Below are 14694 nucleotides of genomic sequence, written 5' to 3' on the forward strand. Positions count from 1 at the left end.
GGGCGGAGCTTCCGGGTCCGGCCGCCATCTTGGGCCGTTGTCATGGTTACGGGGCCTACTTAGACTGTGCATCCCATTAGCCTTAATTGTGGCTAATTAACACCTAATTTGCATCTAATTTCACATTCTGGCGCCTTATTGATGTCTGTACCTGTAGTAGTATCAACCTACATCCACATATTCGCCCACCAATGCCTATTTATATAGATAAACCACACAATTTGCATATTAACGCCTAATTATCAATTAATCACATTAATATTAATTAACATATTCCATTAATATTCATATATATATTAGATTCTGGTCCATTTAACCACTGGGGGCCATTTATTTCTCCCGTTCACCCGCATTTGGGGGTTTAGATCGTTAATTAGTGCCTCAGGTTTCCTCTTTATTGCATTTAACGTCTCATTTGCATCTCATTTGCATCTCATTTGCATATAAACTCATTCCTGTAATTACTGAGTGCCTACACTTAGTAATATTAATATTAATTAGTGCCTACATCTAATTAATAGTTTTAATAGTAGGGATTTTCATGTTTCCAGCTGCATCTTTGTCGCCTTCCTGCTTATTTCCATCCTCATTTGCATATCATTGATACCAGTGATTGGCTTTTCCTAATTAATATTCATAAATTAATGACTTCCTGCATTTTATTGCCCTATTAATAGAACTATTTGGGTAATATTCTACCTGTATGTGTAGTATTTTCATGCTTTAACCTGTGTTTTTATCACGTTCCTGCTCATTTAAATCCTCATTTGCATATTATAATCAGTGTGAGTGTTGTAATATTAATTAATATCCATATATTAATTAAATAATGAGTTAATAAGACTATTAATAGGTCTATTAATAGGACTTATTGGTTTATATATATATAAAAACCCCCTGATACGTTTTCTAATCCAGATCTGAAGCTGCTTCATTAATCATCATTAATTCATGGCGCTAACGAACCAATCCTCATTAATCACCCCGCTAGCTAATTAATCATGCCCTGATAACTAATTAATCATCGTTAATTCTTCTCTTATGAGCCTCTTCTTGGAGCAACCTCCACGGGAGGTCGGAAAGGCGGTCGGCGGCCATTTGATGAGGGTTCATTAATTGATCAATTAATTCATTAACGAGGGGAAGCTCGTTAAGGGGAGCAGGGAGACCCCCCCCCACCTCAAAAGACACAATTTGGGGGGGGGAAAAGACCTTTAATGGCGTCAAGGGGAGTACAAATTTTGGGGTGCCCCCCCCCACCCACCCATCACCCCCCCCCCCACCCAAATAACCCCCCCCACCCCCCCCCCCCTCGGCGTCCATCCAGGGTGGGGCCCCCCCCCCCAAAATCCAGCATCGATTGGGGGGGTCCAAGCTGGGGGATGAGAAGGAGATCAGCGGGGGGGGGGTCAGAAAACAACCCCCCCCCCCCAAAAATAAGGGGGTTCAGGGGGGGGGTTTAGACCCCCCCACCCCAAATAATTTGACCCCCATTTCCCCCCCCATAGAATGGGGGGGGGGGGTGCCCCCTTTTTGGGGGGGCTGAGGGGTGAGGGGGGGGCTGGCTGTGTGGTGGTGGACAGGGGGGGTCCCCAAGGGGTCTCTATTACCCCCCCCCACCCAGTTTTGGGGGCTGGTCCCCCCCCACCCTTGTGTGGGGGTGTCCCCCCCCCCCAGGCCCCCCCGTACCTCAGTTGTCGTAGTTGTCCCGGTAGGAGGAGGAGGGGAAGCGCTCGCTGTACCCCCCCTGGTTCCTTTTTGGGGGGGGTAAAGGGGGGGGTTCAGCACCCATGGGTGCCCCTTCCCCAGCCAGCAGCACCCAGGATCACCCCGCAGCCCCCACCCCCCCCCCCAAATTCTTAGACCCCCCCCCCAAAATCTCTTTATAACCCATTATATCCCCCCCCCCCAGCACCCAAATTAGCCCCCCCAGCACCCAAATAACCCCCAGCACCCATTACCCACCCCCCCAGCACCCATGGGTGCCCCATAGACCCCCCCCCAAATACCATTCCCTCCCATTATCTCCCCCCCAGCACCCAAAATGCCCCCCCCAACCCCAAAATCCTCCCCCCAGCACCCAAATTACCCCCCCACCCCCCCCACCCCCCCCAGCACCCATGGGTGCCCCATAGACCCCCCCCCCAAATACCATTCCCTCCCATTATCCCCCCCCCAGCACCCAAATGCCCCCCCAACCCCCAAAATCCTCCCCCCCAGCACCCAAATTACCCCCACCCACTCCCCACCCCCCCCAGCACCCAAATACCCCCCCCAGCACCCATGGGTGCCCCATAGACCCCCCCCCAAATACCATTCCCTCCCATTATCTCCCCCCCAGCACCCAAATGCCCCCCCAACCCCTAAATCCTCCCCCCCAGCACCCAAATTACCCCCCCCACCACTCCCCACCTCCCCCAGCACCCATGGGTGCCCCCCCCACCCATCAGCACCCATGGGTGCCCTGTAGACCCCCCCCTCAAATACCATTCCCTCCCATTATCCCCCCCCAGCACCCAAAATGCCCCCCCCAACCCCCAAATCCTCCCCCCAGCACCCAAAATACCCCCCCCACCCACTCCCCACCCCCCCCAGCACCCAAAATCCTCCCCCCACCCACTCCCCACCCCCCCCAGCACCCAAAATATCCCCCCAGCACCCATGGGTGCCCCATAGACCCCCCCCAAATACCATTCCCTCCCATTATCCCCCCCCCAGCACCCAAAATGCCCCCCCCAACCCCCAAATCCTCCCCCCCAGCACCCAAAATCCCCCCCCACCCACTCCCCAGCCCCCCAGCACCCATGGGTGCCCCCCCAGCACCCAAAATCCCCCCCAAACCCCAAAATCCTCCCCCCCAGCACCCAAATTACCCCCCACACCCACTCCCCACCCCCCCAGCACCCAAAATCCCCCCCCAAACCCCAAAATCCTCCCCCCCAGCACCCAAATTACCCCCCCCAGCACCCAAAATCCCCCCTCCCACCCACTCCCCCACCCCCCCCAGCACCCATGGGTGCCCCATAGACCCCCCCCCAAATACCATTCCCTCCCATTATCCCCCCCCAGCACCCAAAATGCCCCCCCAACCCCCAAATCCTCCCCCCCAGCACCCAAAATCCCCCCCACCCCACTCCCCACCCCCCCAGCACCCATTCCCCCCCCAGCACCCATGGGTGCCCCATAGACCCCCCCCAAATACCATTCCCTCCCATTATCCCCCCCAGCACCCAAAATCCCCCCCCAGCACCCAAATTACCCCCCCAACCCCAAAATCCTCCCCCCCAGCACCCAAAATCCCCCTCCACCCACTCCCCAGCCCCCCCAGCACCCATGGGTGCCCCTAGACCCCCCCCCAAATACCATTCCCTCCCATTATCCCCCCCCCAGCACCCAAAATGCCGCCCCCAACCCCCAAAATCCTCCCCCCCAGCACCCCAAATTACCCCCCTCACCCCCTCCCCAGCCCCCCAGCACCCATGGGTGCCCCACAGACCCCCCCCCCAAATACCATTCCCTCCCATTATCCCCCCCCCACCACCCAAAATCCACCCCCCAGCACCCAAAATGCTCCTCCCAGCACCCAAAATCCCCCCCCAGCACCCATGGGTGCCCCATAGACCCCCCCCCAAATACCATTCCCTCCCATTATCCCTCCCCAGCACCCACAATGCCGCCCCCAACCCCCAAATCCTCCCCCCCCAGCACCCAAATTACCCCCCACACCCACTCCCCACCCCCCCCAGCACCCAAAATACCCCCCCCCACCCCACTCCCCACCCCCCCCAGCACCCCAAAATCCTCCCCCAGCACCCATGGGTGCCCCATAGACCCCCCCCAAATACCATTCCCTCCCATTATCCCCCCCCCAACCCCAAAATCCACCCCCCAGCACCCAAATTACCCCCCCACCCACTCCCCACCCCCCCAGCACCCATGGGTGCCCCACAGACCCCCCCCCCAAATACCATTCCCTCCCATTATCTCCCCCCCAGCACCCAAAATGCCCCCCCCAACCCCTAAATCCTCCCCCCCAGCACCCAAATTACCCCCCCCACCACTCCCCACCTCCCCCAGCACCCATGGGTGCCCCCCCCACCCATCAGCACCCATGGGTGCCCTGTAGACCCCCCCCCTCAAATACCATTCCCTCCCATTATCCCCCCCCAGCACCCAAAATGCCCCCCCCAACCCCCAAATCCTCCCCCCCAGCACCCAAAATACCCCCCCCCCCCACCCACTCCCCACCCCCCCAGCACCCAAAATCCTCCCCCCACCCACTCCCCACCCCCCCCAGCACCCAAAATATCCCCCCCAGCACCCATGGGTGCCCCATAGACCCCCCCCAAATACCATTCCCTCCCATTATCCCCCCCCCAGCACCCAAAATGCCCCCCCCAACCCCCAAATCCTCCCCCCCAGCACCCAAAATCCCCCCCCCACCCACTCCCCAGCCCCCCCAGCACCCATGGGTGCCCCCCCAGCACCCAAAATCCCCCCAAACCCCAAAATCCTCCCCCCCCAGCACCCAAATTACCCCCCACACCCACTCCCCACCCCCCCCAGCACCAAAATCCCCCCCCAAACCCCAAAATCCTCCCCCCAGCACCCAAATTACCCCCCCAGCACCCAAAATCCCCCCTCCACCCACTCCCCAGCCCCCCCAGCACCCATGGGTGCCCCATAGACCCCCCCCAAATACCATTCCCTCCCATTATCCCCCCCCCAGCACCCAAAATGCCCCCCCAACCCCCAAATCCTCCCCCCCAGCACCCAAAATCCCCCCCCCACCCACTCCCCAGCCCCCCCAGCACCCATGGGTGCCCCCCAGCACCAAAATCCCCCCCCAACCCCAAAATCCTCCCCCCCAGCACCCAAATTACCCCCCACACCCACTCCCCACCCCCCCAGCACCCAAAATCCCCCCCAAACCCCAAAATCCTCCCCCCCCAGCACCCAAATTACCCCCCCCAGCACCCAAAATCCCCCCTCCACCCACTCCCCACCCCCCCAGCACCCATGGGTGCCCCATAGACCCCCCCCAAATACCATTCCCTCCCATTATCCCCCCCCAGCACCCAAAATCCCCCCCAAACCCAAAATCCCCCCCCCAGCACCCAAAATCCCTCCCCCACCCACTCCCCACCCCCCCCAGCACCCATGGGTGCCCCCCCCAGCACCCAAAATCCCCCCCCAAACCCCAAAATCCTCCCCCCCCAGCACCCAAATTACCCCCCACACCCACTCCCCACCCCCCCAGCACCCAAAATCCCCCCCCAAACCCCAAAATCCTCCCCCCCCAGCACCCAAATTACCCCCCCCAGCACCCAAAATCCCCCCTCCACCCACTCCCCAGCCCCCCCAGCACCCATGGGTGCCCCACAGACCCCCCCCCAAATACCATTCCCTCCCATTATCTCCCCCCCAGCACCCAAAATGCCCCCCCCAACCCCCAAAATCCTCCCCCCCAGCACCCAAATTACCCCCCTCACCCCCTCCCCACCCCCCCCAGCACCCATGGGTGCCCCCTCAGCCCCCCCCAAAGCTCACCGGCCGCCGTAGTCCCGGTAGCCCCCGTAGCCCCCCCCGCTGCGCCCGTCGTAGCGGCCGCCGTAGCCCCGGTCGCCTCCTCCTGGGGGGGGGGGACACCCCAAAAATTGACCCCCCACCCCCCAAATCCTCAGGGGACCCCCAAACCCCCACCCCAAAATTAAGCCCCCCCCCCAAAATCCCCCTCAGGGCCACCCCAACCCCCCCCCAGCACCCCAAAACACCCCCCATGACCCCCCCCAAATCCTCAAGGGACCCCAAGTCCCCCCCCCCAAATTAAGACCCCCCCCCAAATCCTCCCCTCAGGACCCCCCCAAACACCCCCTCAGGGCCCCCCCAAACCCCCCCAGCACCCCAAAAATGCCCCCCACCCCCCAAATTTACCCCCCCCCCCAAATTTACACCCCCCCAAAATTAAGACCCCCCCCGCAAATCCCATCATAGACCCCCCCAGCCCCCCCCAAAATGAGCCCCCCCAAAATTTACCCCCCAAACATTAAGACCCCCCCCCAAAACCACCTCATGCCCCCCCAACTGCCCCTCCATAATGCCCCCCCCCCAAATTTAACCCCATCCCCCCCCCCAAAATTAAGACCCCCCCCCAAAATCCCCCTCAGGGCCTCCAAACCCCCCCCCAAACCCCCCCAAAAATGCCACACACCCCTCCCAAATTTACCCCCCCACCCCAGAATGAAGCCCCCCCAATGCCCCCCCCCAAATTTACACCCCCCCCCCCCAAATTAAGACACCCCCTCCCCAAAATACCCCCTCAGGGCCTCCAAAACCCCCCTCCAAACCCCCCCAAAAATGCCTCCCCCCCCCAAATTTACCTCCCCCCACCCCAGAATGAAGCCCCCCCCCCCCAAATGCCCCCCCCCAAATTTACACCCCCCCCCAAAATCCCATAACAGCCCCCCCAGCCCCCCTAAAAATACCCCCCCCCAATTTATCCCCCCTCCAGCCCCCCAAAACACCCCTGAAAAAATCCCTCCCCCCCCCCAAATTGAAGCCCCCCCCCCCCCAAAACTGAAGCCCCCCCCCCCCCACTTACCTCGTGCGTAGCCGCGGCCCCCCCCGGCCCCCCCGGCCCCCCCGTACCCCCCCCGGGAGCCGCGGGGGGATTTCCCGGCGTGATCCACCCGGATCTGACGCCCGTCCAGGGACTGGGGGGGGGGGGACAGGGGGACATTGGGGGGGTACCCCAAAAATAAGCCCCCCCCCCACAAATAACCCCCCTAGAGAAGGCTTAAAGGTCCTTTTAGACCCCCCCAAGACCCCCCCAAATTCCCCCCCTAGACACCCAAACCACCTTAGGACCCCCCCCCAGACCCCCAAAACCCCCTTAGGACCCCCCCCAGACCCCAAAACCCTCTTAGGACCCCCCCAGACCCTCAAAACCCCCTTAGGACCCCCCCAGACCCCCCCCTAGACCCCCCAAAACCCTCTTAGGACCCCCCCAGACCCTCAAAACCCCCTTAGGACCCCCCCAGACCCCCCCCTAGACCCCCAAACCCCCTTAGGACCCCCCCAGACCCCCCCCTAGACCCCCCAAACACCCTTAGGACCCCCCAGACCCCCCCCCCAGACCCCCAAACTCCCTTAGGACCCCCCCCAGACCCCCCCAGACCCCCAAAACCCCCTTAGGACCCCCCAGACCCCCAAACCCTCTTAGGACCCCCCAAAACCACTTAGGACCCCCCCCCAAACCCCCTTAGGACCCCCCCAACCCCCCCCAAAACCACTTAGGGCCCCCCAAACACCCTCCAGACCCTCCAAACCCCCTTAGGATCCCCCAGTTCCCCCAAAACCACTTAGGGCCCCCCGAAAACCCACTCTCAGACCACATTACCCCCCCAAACCCCCTTTTAGCCCCCCCAAATCCCCCCTATGGAGCCCTTAAACCCCTTTTTAACCCCCTCAAACCCCCTCAGCCCCCTCCCAATCCCCTTCAGCCCCCCCAAAATCCCCCCCAGCCCCCCCAAAACCCCTCCAGCCCCCCCCAAACACCCCCCCAGACCACATCAGCCCCCCAAAACCCCCTTTAACCCCCCCTAAGGAACCCTTAAACCCCCTTTTACCCCCCTCAAACCCCATCAACCCCCTCCCAATCCCCTTCAGCCCCCCCAAAATCCCCCCCAGCCCCCCCAAACCCCCTCCCCCAGACCCCCCCAGCCCCCCCAAAACCCCTTTAACCCCCCCAAATCCCCCCTAAGGAGTCCTTAAACCCCCTTTTAACCCCCTCAAACCCCCTCAGCCCCCTCCCAATCCCCTTCAGCCCCCCCAAAACCCCTCCAGCCCCCCCCCAAACACCCCCCAGACCACATCAGCCCCCCAAAAACCCCCTTTAACTCCCCCTTTTACCCCCTAAAGGAGCCCTTAAACCCCCTTTTAACCCCCTCAAACCCCATCAGCCCCCTCCCAATCCCCTTCAGACCCCCCAAAACCCCTCCAGACCCCCCAAAACACCCCCCAGACCACATCAGCCCCCCCAAAACCCCTTTAACCCCCCCAAATCCCCCCTAAGGAGCCCTTAAACCCCCTTTTAACCCCCTCAAACCCCCTTTTAGCCCCCCAAATCCCCCCTATGGAATCCTTAAACCCCCTTTTACCCCCCTCAAACCCCCTCAACCCCCTCCCAATCCCCTTCAGCCCCCCCCAAAATCCCCCCCAGCCCCCCAAACCCCCTCCCCCAGCCCCCCCATCCCCCCCCAGCCCCCCACCTCTCCATTCATGGCCCTCATGGCATCGCTGGCGTGTTCAGGGTTGGTGAAGGTGACGAAGCCGAAGCCCCGGGACCGCTGGGTCTCCCGGTCCTTCACCACCACCACTGGGGTTTTGGGGGGGAAAGGGGGGGTCAGCACCCCCAAAATGGGGGTCCCCATAAAGAAGGGGGTCCCCCCTTTCATTTCCCACCCATGGATGTGATGGGAAATGGGGGGGGTGGCTGAAAATGGGGGGGAACCCCCCCGCATATGGGGGTCTCAGAGGGTTTTGGGGGACACTGGGAGCCCCCCCAAATCATAGGGGTGGGGGCGGAGGATTTTGGGGGTTCTCAGGGGGTCTCAGGTGATTTGGGGGGTGCTAGGAGGGGTTTGGGGTGGTCTTGGGGGGATAGAGAGGGTGTTGGGGGGGAGCCAGGGGGTTTGGAGGGGTCCTGGGGTGTCATAGGGTGGGTTTGGGGGGGGAAAAGGGGGGCTCAGGGGGGGTCAGCACCCCCAAAATGGGGGTCCCCATAAAGAAGGGGGTCCCCCCTTTCATCTCCCACCCATGGATGTGATGGGAAATGGGGTGGGGGGCTGAAAATGGGGGGGAACCCCCCACATATGGGGGTCTCAGAGGGTTTTGGGGGACACTGGGAGCCCCCCCAAATCACAGGGGTGTAGGGGGGAGGATTTTGGGGGGTCCTCAGGGGGTCTCAGGTGATTTGGGGGGTGCTAGGAGGGGTTTGGGGTGGTCTTGGGGGGATAGAGAGGGTGTTGGGGGGGTGCCAGGGGGGTTTGGAGGGGTCCTGGGGTGTCATAGGGAGGGTTTGGGGGGGGAAAAGGGGGGGTGAGGGGGGGTCAGCACCCCCAAAATGGGGGTCCCCATAAAGAAGGGGGTCCCCCCTTTCATTTCCCACCCATGGATGTGATGGGAAATGGGGGGGGGGCTGAAAATGGGGGGAAACCCCCCCGCATATGGGGGTCTCAGAGGGTTTTGGGGGACACTGGGAGCCCCCCCAAATCATAGGGGTGGGGGTGGGGAGGATTTTGGGGGTTCTCAGGGGGTACCAGGTGATTTGGGGGGGTCCTAGGTGGGATTTGGGGGGGGTCTTTGAGGGATGGGGGTTGTTTTGGGGGGGTCCCAGGGGGATTGGGGGGGTCCTGGGTGTCCCAGGAGGTTCTGGGGTGTCCCTGGCGGGTTTTGGGGTCCCAAGGGGGTGTTTTGGGGGGTTCCAGGGGTCCTCAGTGCGTTTGGGGGGTCCCAGGGGTGGTTTTGGGGGTCCCGGGGGTGTTTTGTGGGGTCCCACGAGGTGGTTTTGGGGGTCCTAGGGGGTGTTTTGGGGGGTCCTAGGAGTACTCTGTGGGTTTGAGGATCCCAGGGGGTGTTGGGGGGTCCTTGGGGGTGTTTGGGGTCCCAGGGGGGTGTTTGGGGGTCCTGGGGGTGTTTTGGGTGTTCCAGGGGTCCTCAGTGTGTTTGGGGGTCCCGGGGGTCTTTTGGGGGGTCCTGAGAGGGTGTTTTGGGGGTCCTAGGGGTTCTCAGTGGGTTTGGGGGGGGGGGGGTGTGTGTTTTGGGGGGTCCCTGGGGGGTGTTTGGGGTCCCAGGGGTGGTTTTGGGGGTCCCAGGTGTCCTCAGTGTGTTTGAGGGTCCCGGGGGTGTTTTGGGGGGTCCCTGAGGGGTGTTTGGGGGTCCCGGGGATGTTTTTGGGGGTCCTGGGAGGGGGTTTGGGGGTCCCAGGTGTCCTCAGTGGGTTTGGGGGTCCCGGGGGTGTTTTGGGGGGTCCTGAGGGGGGGTTTGGGGGTCCCAGGTGTCCTCAGTGCGTTTGGGGGTCCCGGGGTGTTTTTGGGGGTCCCAGGGGTGTTTTGGGGGGTCCTTGGAGTGTTTTGGGGGGTCCCTGGGGGGTGTTTGGGGGTCTCAGGGGTCCTCAGTGTGTTTGGGGGTCCCGGGGGTGTTTTGAGGGTCCCGGGGGATGGTTTTGGGGGTCCTGGGGGTGTTTTGGGGGGTCCTGGGAGGGGGTTTGGGGGTCTCAGGGGTCCTCAGTGTGTTTGTGGGTCCCGGGGCTGGTTTTGGGGGTCCTGAGGGGCGTTTTGGGGGTCCCAGGGGTGTTTTGGGGGGTCCTGGGAGGGGGTTTAGGGGTCCCAGGAGTCCTCAGTGTGTTTGGGCGTCCCGGGGGTGTTTTGGGGGGTCCTTGGAGTGTTTTGGGGGGCCCCTGGGGGGTGTTTGGGGGTCTCAGGGGTCCTCAGTGGGTTTGGGGGTCCCGGGGGTGTTTTGGGGGGTCCTGAGGGGGGGTTTGGGGGTCCCAGGTGTCCTCAGTGCGTTTGGGGGTCCCGGGGGTGTTTTGGGGGGTCCCAGGGGTGTTTTGGGGGGTCCTTGGAGTGTTTTGGGGGGTCCCTGGGGGGTGTTTGGGGGTCTCAGGGGTCCTCAGTGTGTTTGGGGGTCCCGGGGGTGTTTTGAGGGTCCCGGGGGATGGTTTTGGGGGTCCTGGGGGTGTTTTGGGGGGTCCTGGGAGGGGGTTTGGGGGTCCCAGGGGTCCTCAGTGTGTTTGGGGGTCCCGGGGGTGTTTGGGGGGTCCCTGGGGGGTGTTTTGGGGGGTCCTTGGAGTGTTTTGGGGGGCCCCTGGGGGGTGTTTGGGGGTCTCAGGGGTTCTCAGTGGTTTTGGGGGTCCCGGGGGTGTTTTGGGGGGTCTTGGGAGGGGGTTTGGGGGTCTCAGGGGTTCTCAGTGGTTTTGGGGGTCCCGGGGGTGTTTTGGGGGTCTTGGGAGGGGGTTTGGGGGTCTCAGGGGTTCTCAGTGGTTTTGGGGGTCCCGGGGGTGTTTTTGGGGGGTCCCTGGGGTTGTTTGGGTGTCTCAGGGGTTCTCAGTGCATTTGGGGGTCCCGGGGGTGTTTTTTGGGGGTCCCTGGGGGTTGTTTGGGTGTCTCAGGGGTTCTCAGTGCATTTGGGGGTCCCGGGGGTGTTTTTGGGGGGTCCCAGGGGGTTGTTTTTGGGGGTCTCACCCTCAGCGATGGGCCCGAAGGAGCTGAAGTGCTGCTCCAGCCCCTGCTCGTCGGTGTCGAAGTTGAGCCCCCCCACGAAGAGCTTCCCCTCCTCCGCCGCCATCCCTGGGGCGCCGTGACGTCACGGGGGGGCGGGGTGACGTCACAGGGACACCCCCCCCCACAGCACTGACATCAAGGGGGGGGGGGGGGGCACAGACCACCCACCCCTGTTGCACCCTAAAGGGGGGGACCCCTCCCCCCCACTTCTCCACCCCCCACCCCCCCCCATCGTCAGCTCGGTGGGGACCCCTGGGGGAGGTGATGACGTCATGGGGGGGCTGTGTGATGTCACAGCGCAGGTAGGACCCCCCCACACACACCCCCCATGACATCATCAGGCTGAGGGAGAACCTGGAGAACCCCCACCTATGACATCATCAGCCTGGGGGGGGGGGAAGAGACCCCTGGTCCCCCCCTATGACGTCATCACCCAGGGGGAACACCCTAAAGGACACCCCTCTATGACATCACCGCCCACGTGAAGGGGACCCCGGGGATGCCCTGTGACATCACACACACCCCCCTCCTCCCCCCACCGTGGGGACTCCCCCCACCCCCTCCCCCAACCCCCACCCCCCTCAAATCCCACGTGGCTCCGCAGTGACGTCACAAACGACCCCCCCCCAAACCCGCGCGCTCAAACCCCCCCGGGTGACGTCACAAACGCCCTTCCCACGTGGTTTCCCCCCCTCCCCCCACCAGCCACGTGCGCTGGTTACCCGGAAGTGCCCCCCCCTCCCCCCCATCCCCCCACCGCGCGTGCGCTCACCCCTCCCCCCTCCCCCACCCCCCCCACCCCCTCCCCCTCCCCCCCCCCCCCTCGCCACGCGCCCGGAGAGGGAAGGAAAAGGTTGGGGGAGGGGAGAAACCGACCCCCCCCCCCGCGACTATCGCGACATAAAGAGGGAAGGGGGTGGGGGGGAGGGGGGGAGAGGTGGGGGGAGGGGCGGCTGTTTCCCCCCCCTCCCCCTCCCCCCCCCCAGCGCGAGGCCGCCGGGACTCACCGAGCGGCTCCGAGCCGAGTGTGCGCGCGCGGCCCCTCCCCCCCCACCCCACCCCACCCTCCGTGACGTCACTACCGGCCACTCTTGGCTGAGCCCCTCCCCCACCCTTCCCCCTCCCCCCCTCCCCCCCTTCGGTCGGCGATGAAAGGGGAGGAGGAGGAGGGGTCACGTGAGGTGTTGGGGGGGGAGGGGAGATGGGGGGGGGTCAAACCCCTCCCCCACCCCCCCCACCCCCCCAAAAAACCACCTTTAATGCTCCAGCCCGTTACAGCCGCGGCCACGCGCCCCCCCCCGTGACGTCACACCCGTGACGTCACACCCAGGGGTGGGGGTGGGGGGGAAAGGTTGGAGGTGGCTCCATTCCACCCCTCCCCCACCCCCCCCCCTTTTGGGGGCTGTAAAAGGGGGGATCCCCCTCCCCCCCCACCCCCACCCCCCCCCTCACCGCCCCTCCCCCCCCCACCCGCGGGAGGCCACGCCCAGTGACGTCACGCGATAAAAAGCCCCTCCCCCCCCTCCCCCTTATTTACATATTTACAGGTCGGGAGCCAATGGGGGAGGTGGGTTTGGGGGGGGGGGAGGGGCTGATCCTGAGCGCTGCTGGGAAAAGGGGAGGGGGGGGAGGGGTGTGAGTAACCTCGGAGTAAAGTGGGAGTAAACCCCGAGTAGGTGGGGGGGGGGGAGGGGGGTTGAGGGGGATGGGGGGCGGGGCCAGCGGCCATGGTGAGGGGGGTGTGAGTAACCTTGGAGTAAAGTGGGAGTAACCGTAGAGTAAAAGGGGGAGGGGGGTGGTGAAGCCCAGGGTGGGGGGTGGGAGGTGAGGAGGAACCTTGGAGTAGAGGGGGGACTGGTGTTAAAGGGGGAATAAAGCTTGGAGTAAGGGGTGGGTAACCCCCTGAGGGGGTGTAACCCTGGAGTAAGGGGAGAGTTGCTTCTGGAAGGTACGGCCTTGGAGTAATGCTTGGGTGGCCCTGGAGTAATCCTGGAGTAAGAACGTTGCAAGGTTGGAGTACCAAACCCCTCTCCCCCCACCCCCCCACCCCCCCACCCCCATGTAGCAACCTGGGTGTGAGTTACGAGCTGTAGTAACGGCTGAGGAAACCTCAAGCAAGACACTGGCCTATAGGAAGGGGCTGAGTAACCTCGGAATAAGAGCTGCCAACCCCGGGGTGGAGCTGGAGTGAGCTGGGAGTAAAGGGGGGAGCAGCCATGGCAAGGGGGGGTTGGGGGTAGGGGAGTATCTGCTGAGTATCCTCAGAGGAAGGGTGAGACCAGCGCTGAGGTGGAGTAACCTCTGAGTAAAGACATGGCACAGGCTGGCTGAGTAACCTCAGAGTAAGGAGAATGGGTGGGTGGGGAAGAAGCACTTGGAGTAAGGGGCTGAGCAGGGGCTGAGTAAGGAGGGGAGGGGGCTCGGTGTTGGCTGAGTAAAGGCTGAGTAGCAAAGGCAGCGGCTGCCGTGTGTCCCCCCCTCCCGAAGCCTCAGTAACCTCTGAGTAAGTGTTGAGTAAGGCCTGAGTCCCCCTCCGGAGTCCCCCACCACTCCGGAGCGCAGCAGGAACCTGTCAGTAAGGCTGAGTAGCCTCAGAGTAAGGTGGTGGGCGGGTGGGGGGTGTAATGCCAGAGTAGGGCTCTGAGTAGCGGCGGCGGGGTGGGGGGTGTAGCTGTGTAACCTCTGAGTAAGGGCTGAGTAGCTGCGCTGAGGATCCAGGGGGGTGAGGGAGGAGCAAGCACGTAACTCCTGAGTAAGGGCTGAGTAGAGCGGGGAAGGGGTTGGGGGGAGGAACGGTGTGTGGAGTAACCTTGGAGTAAGGGGTGAATAGTGACCGAGTAACAACCAAGAGTAACCTCAAAGAGCTGAGGGAAACCTGGAGTAAGGCCCTGGAATAAGGTGTGAGTAGGAGGAAAGGAATCTCAACGTAAGGGCTGAGCAAGCTCAGAATAAAGGCCTCCCCCCCTTGAGTAAGGGCTGAGTAAGCTCAGAGTAAAGACAGACCCCCCCCACCCCAACCCAGAATTAGGGGGAAGAACCCCCCCCTCCACCCCAGTGTAGTGTCTGAGTAACCCAGGAGTAGGAGAAACGAGCAAGTAAGGGCTGAGCAACCAAGGAGTAAGGCCTCAGTAGGCCAGGAGCAAAGCCTGAGCTGCCTGGGAGTAACAGGCAGGGGGGAGTAGGGCCTGAGTAACCCTGGAGTAAACTAGGAGCAACCTCGGAGTAACCACCCCACCCCCTTAAAACCCCCCGGGGGGGCTACAAACACCCCCCCCACCCCCACCCCACCCAAATACAAGCCCAGAGTAAACAGTGAGTAACCTATGAGTAAGCCCACCCCCCAAGCCCCGCCCCCTCGGGGGGGGAGGGGCCATATAAACTCTTCATTCTTGAAAAAATAAAACTCGACGTA

The 14694-nt window shown here is 62.7% G+C and overlaps 1 protein-coding gene across 1 annotated transcript; it reads right to left on the reverse strand.

The window, feature by feature from the left end:
* Positions 1-1313: 1313 nt before the first annotated feature.
* Positions 1314-12317, reverse strand: RBM3 (RNA binding motif protein 3). The gene is made up of 7 exons (XM_084280648.1): positions 12290-12317; positions 11244-11348; positions 8271-8377; positions 6602-6713; positions 5551-5632; positions 1690-1754; positions 1314-1375 (listed from the first exon to the last, which is right to left on the reverse strand). Exons 2-6 carry the CDS (start codon positions 11344-11346, stop codon positions 1691-1693), a joined length of 468 nt encoding a protein of 155 aa, XP_084136774.1. The 5' UTR covers positions 11347-11348; positions 12290-12317; the 3' UTR covers positions 1314-1375; position 1690.
* Positions 12318-14694: the final 2377 nt, after the last annotated feature.

The sequence above is a fragment of the Gallinula chloropus genome (genome assembly GCF_964237585.1).
Source record: "Gallinula chloropus genome assembly, contig: HAP1_SCAFFOLD_617, whole genome shotgun sequence".
Classification (NCBI taxonomy): Eukaryota; Metazoa; Chordata; class Aves; order Gruiformes; family Rallidae; genus Gallinula; species Gallinula chloropus.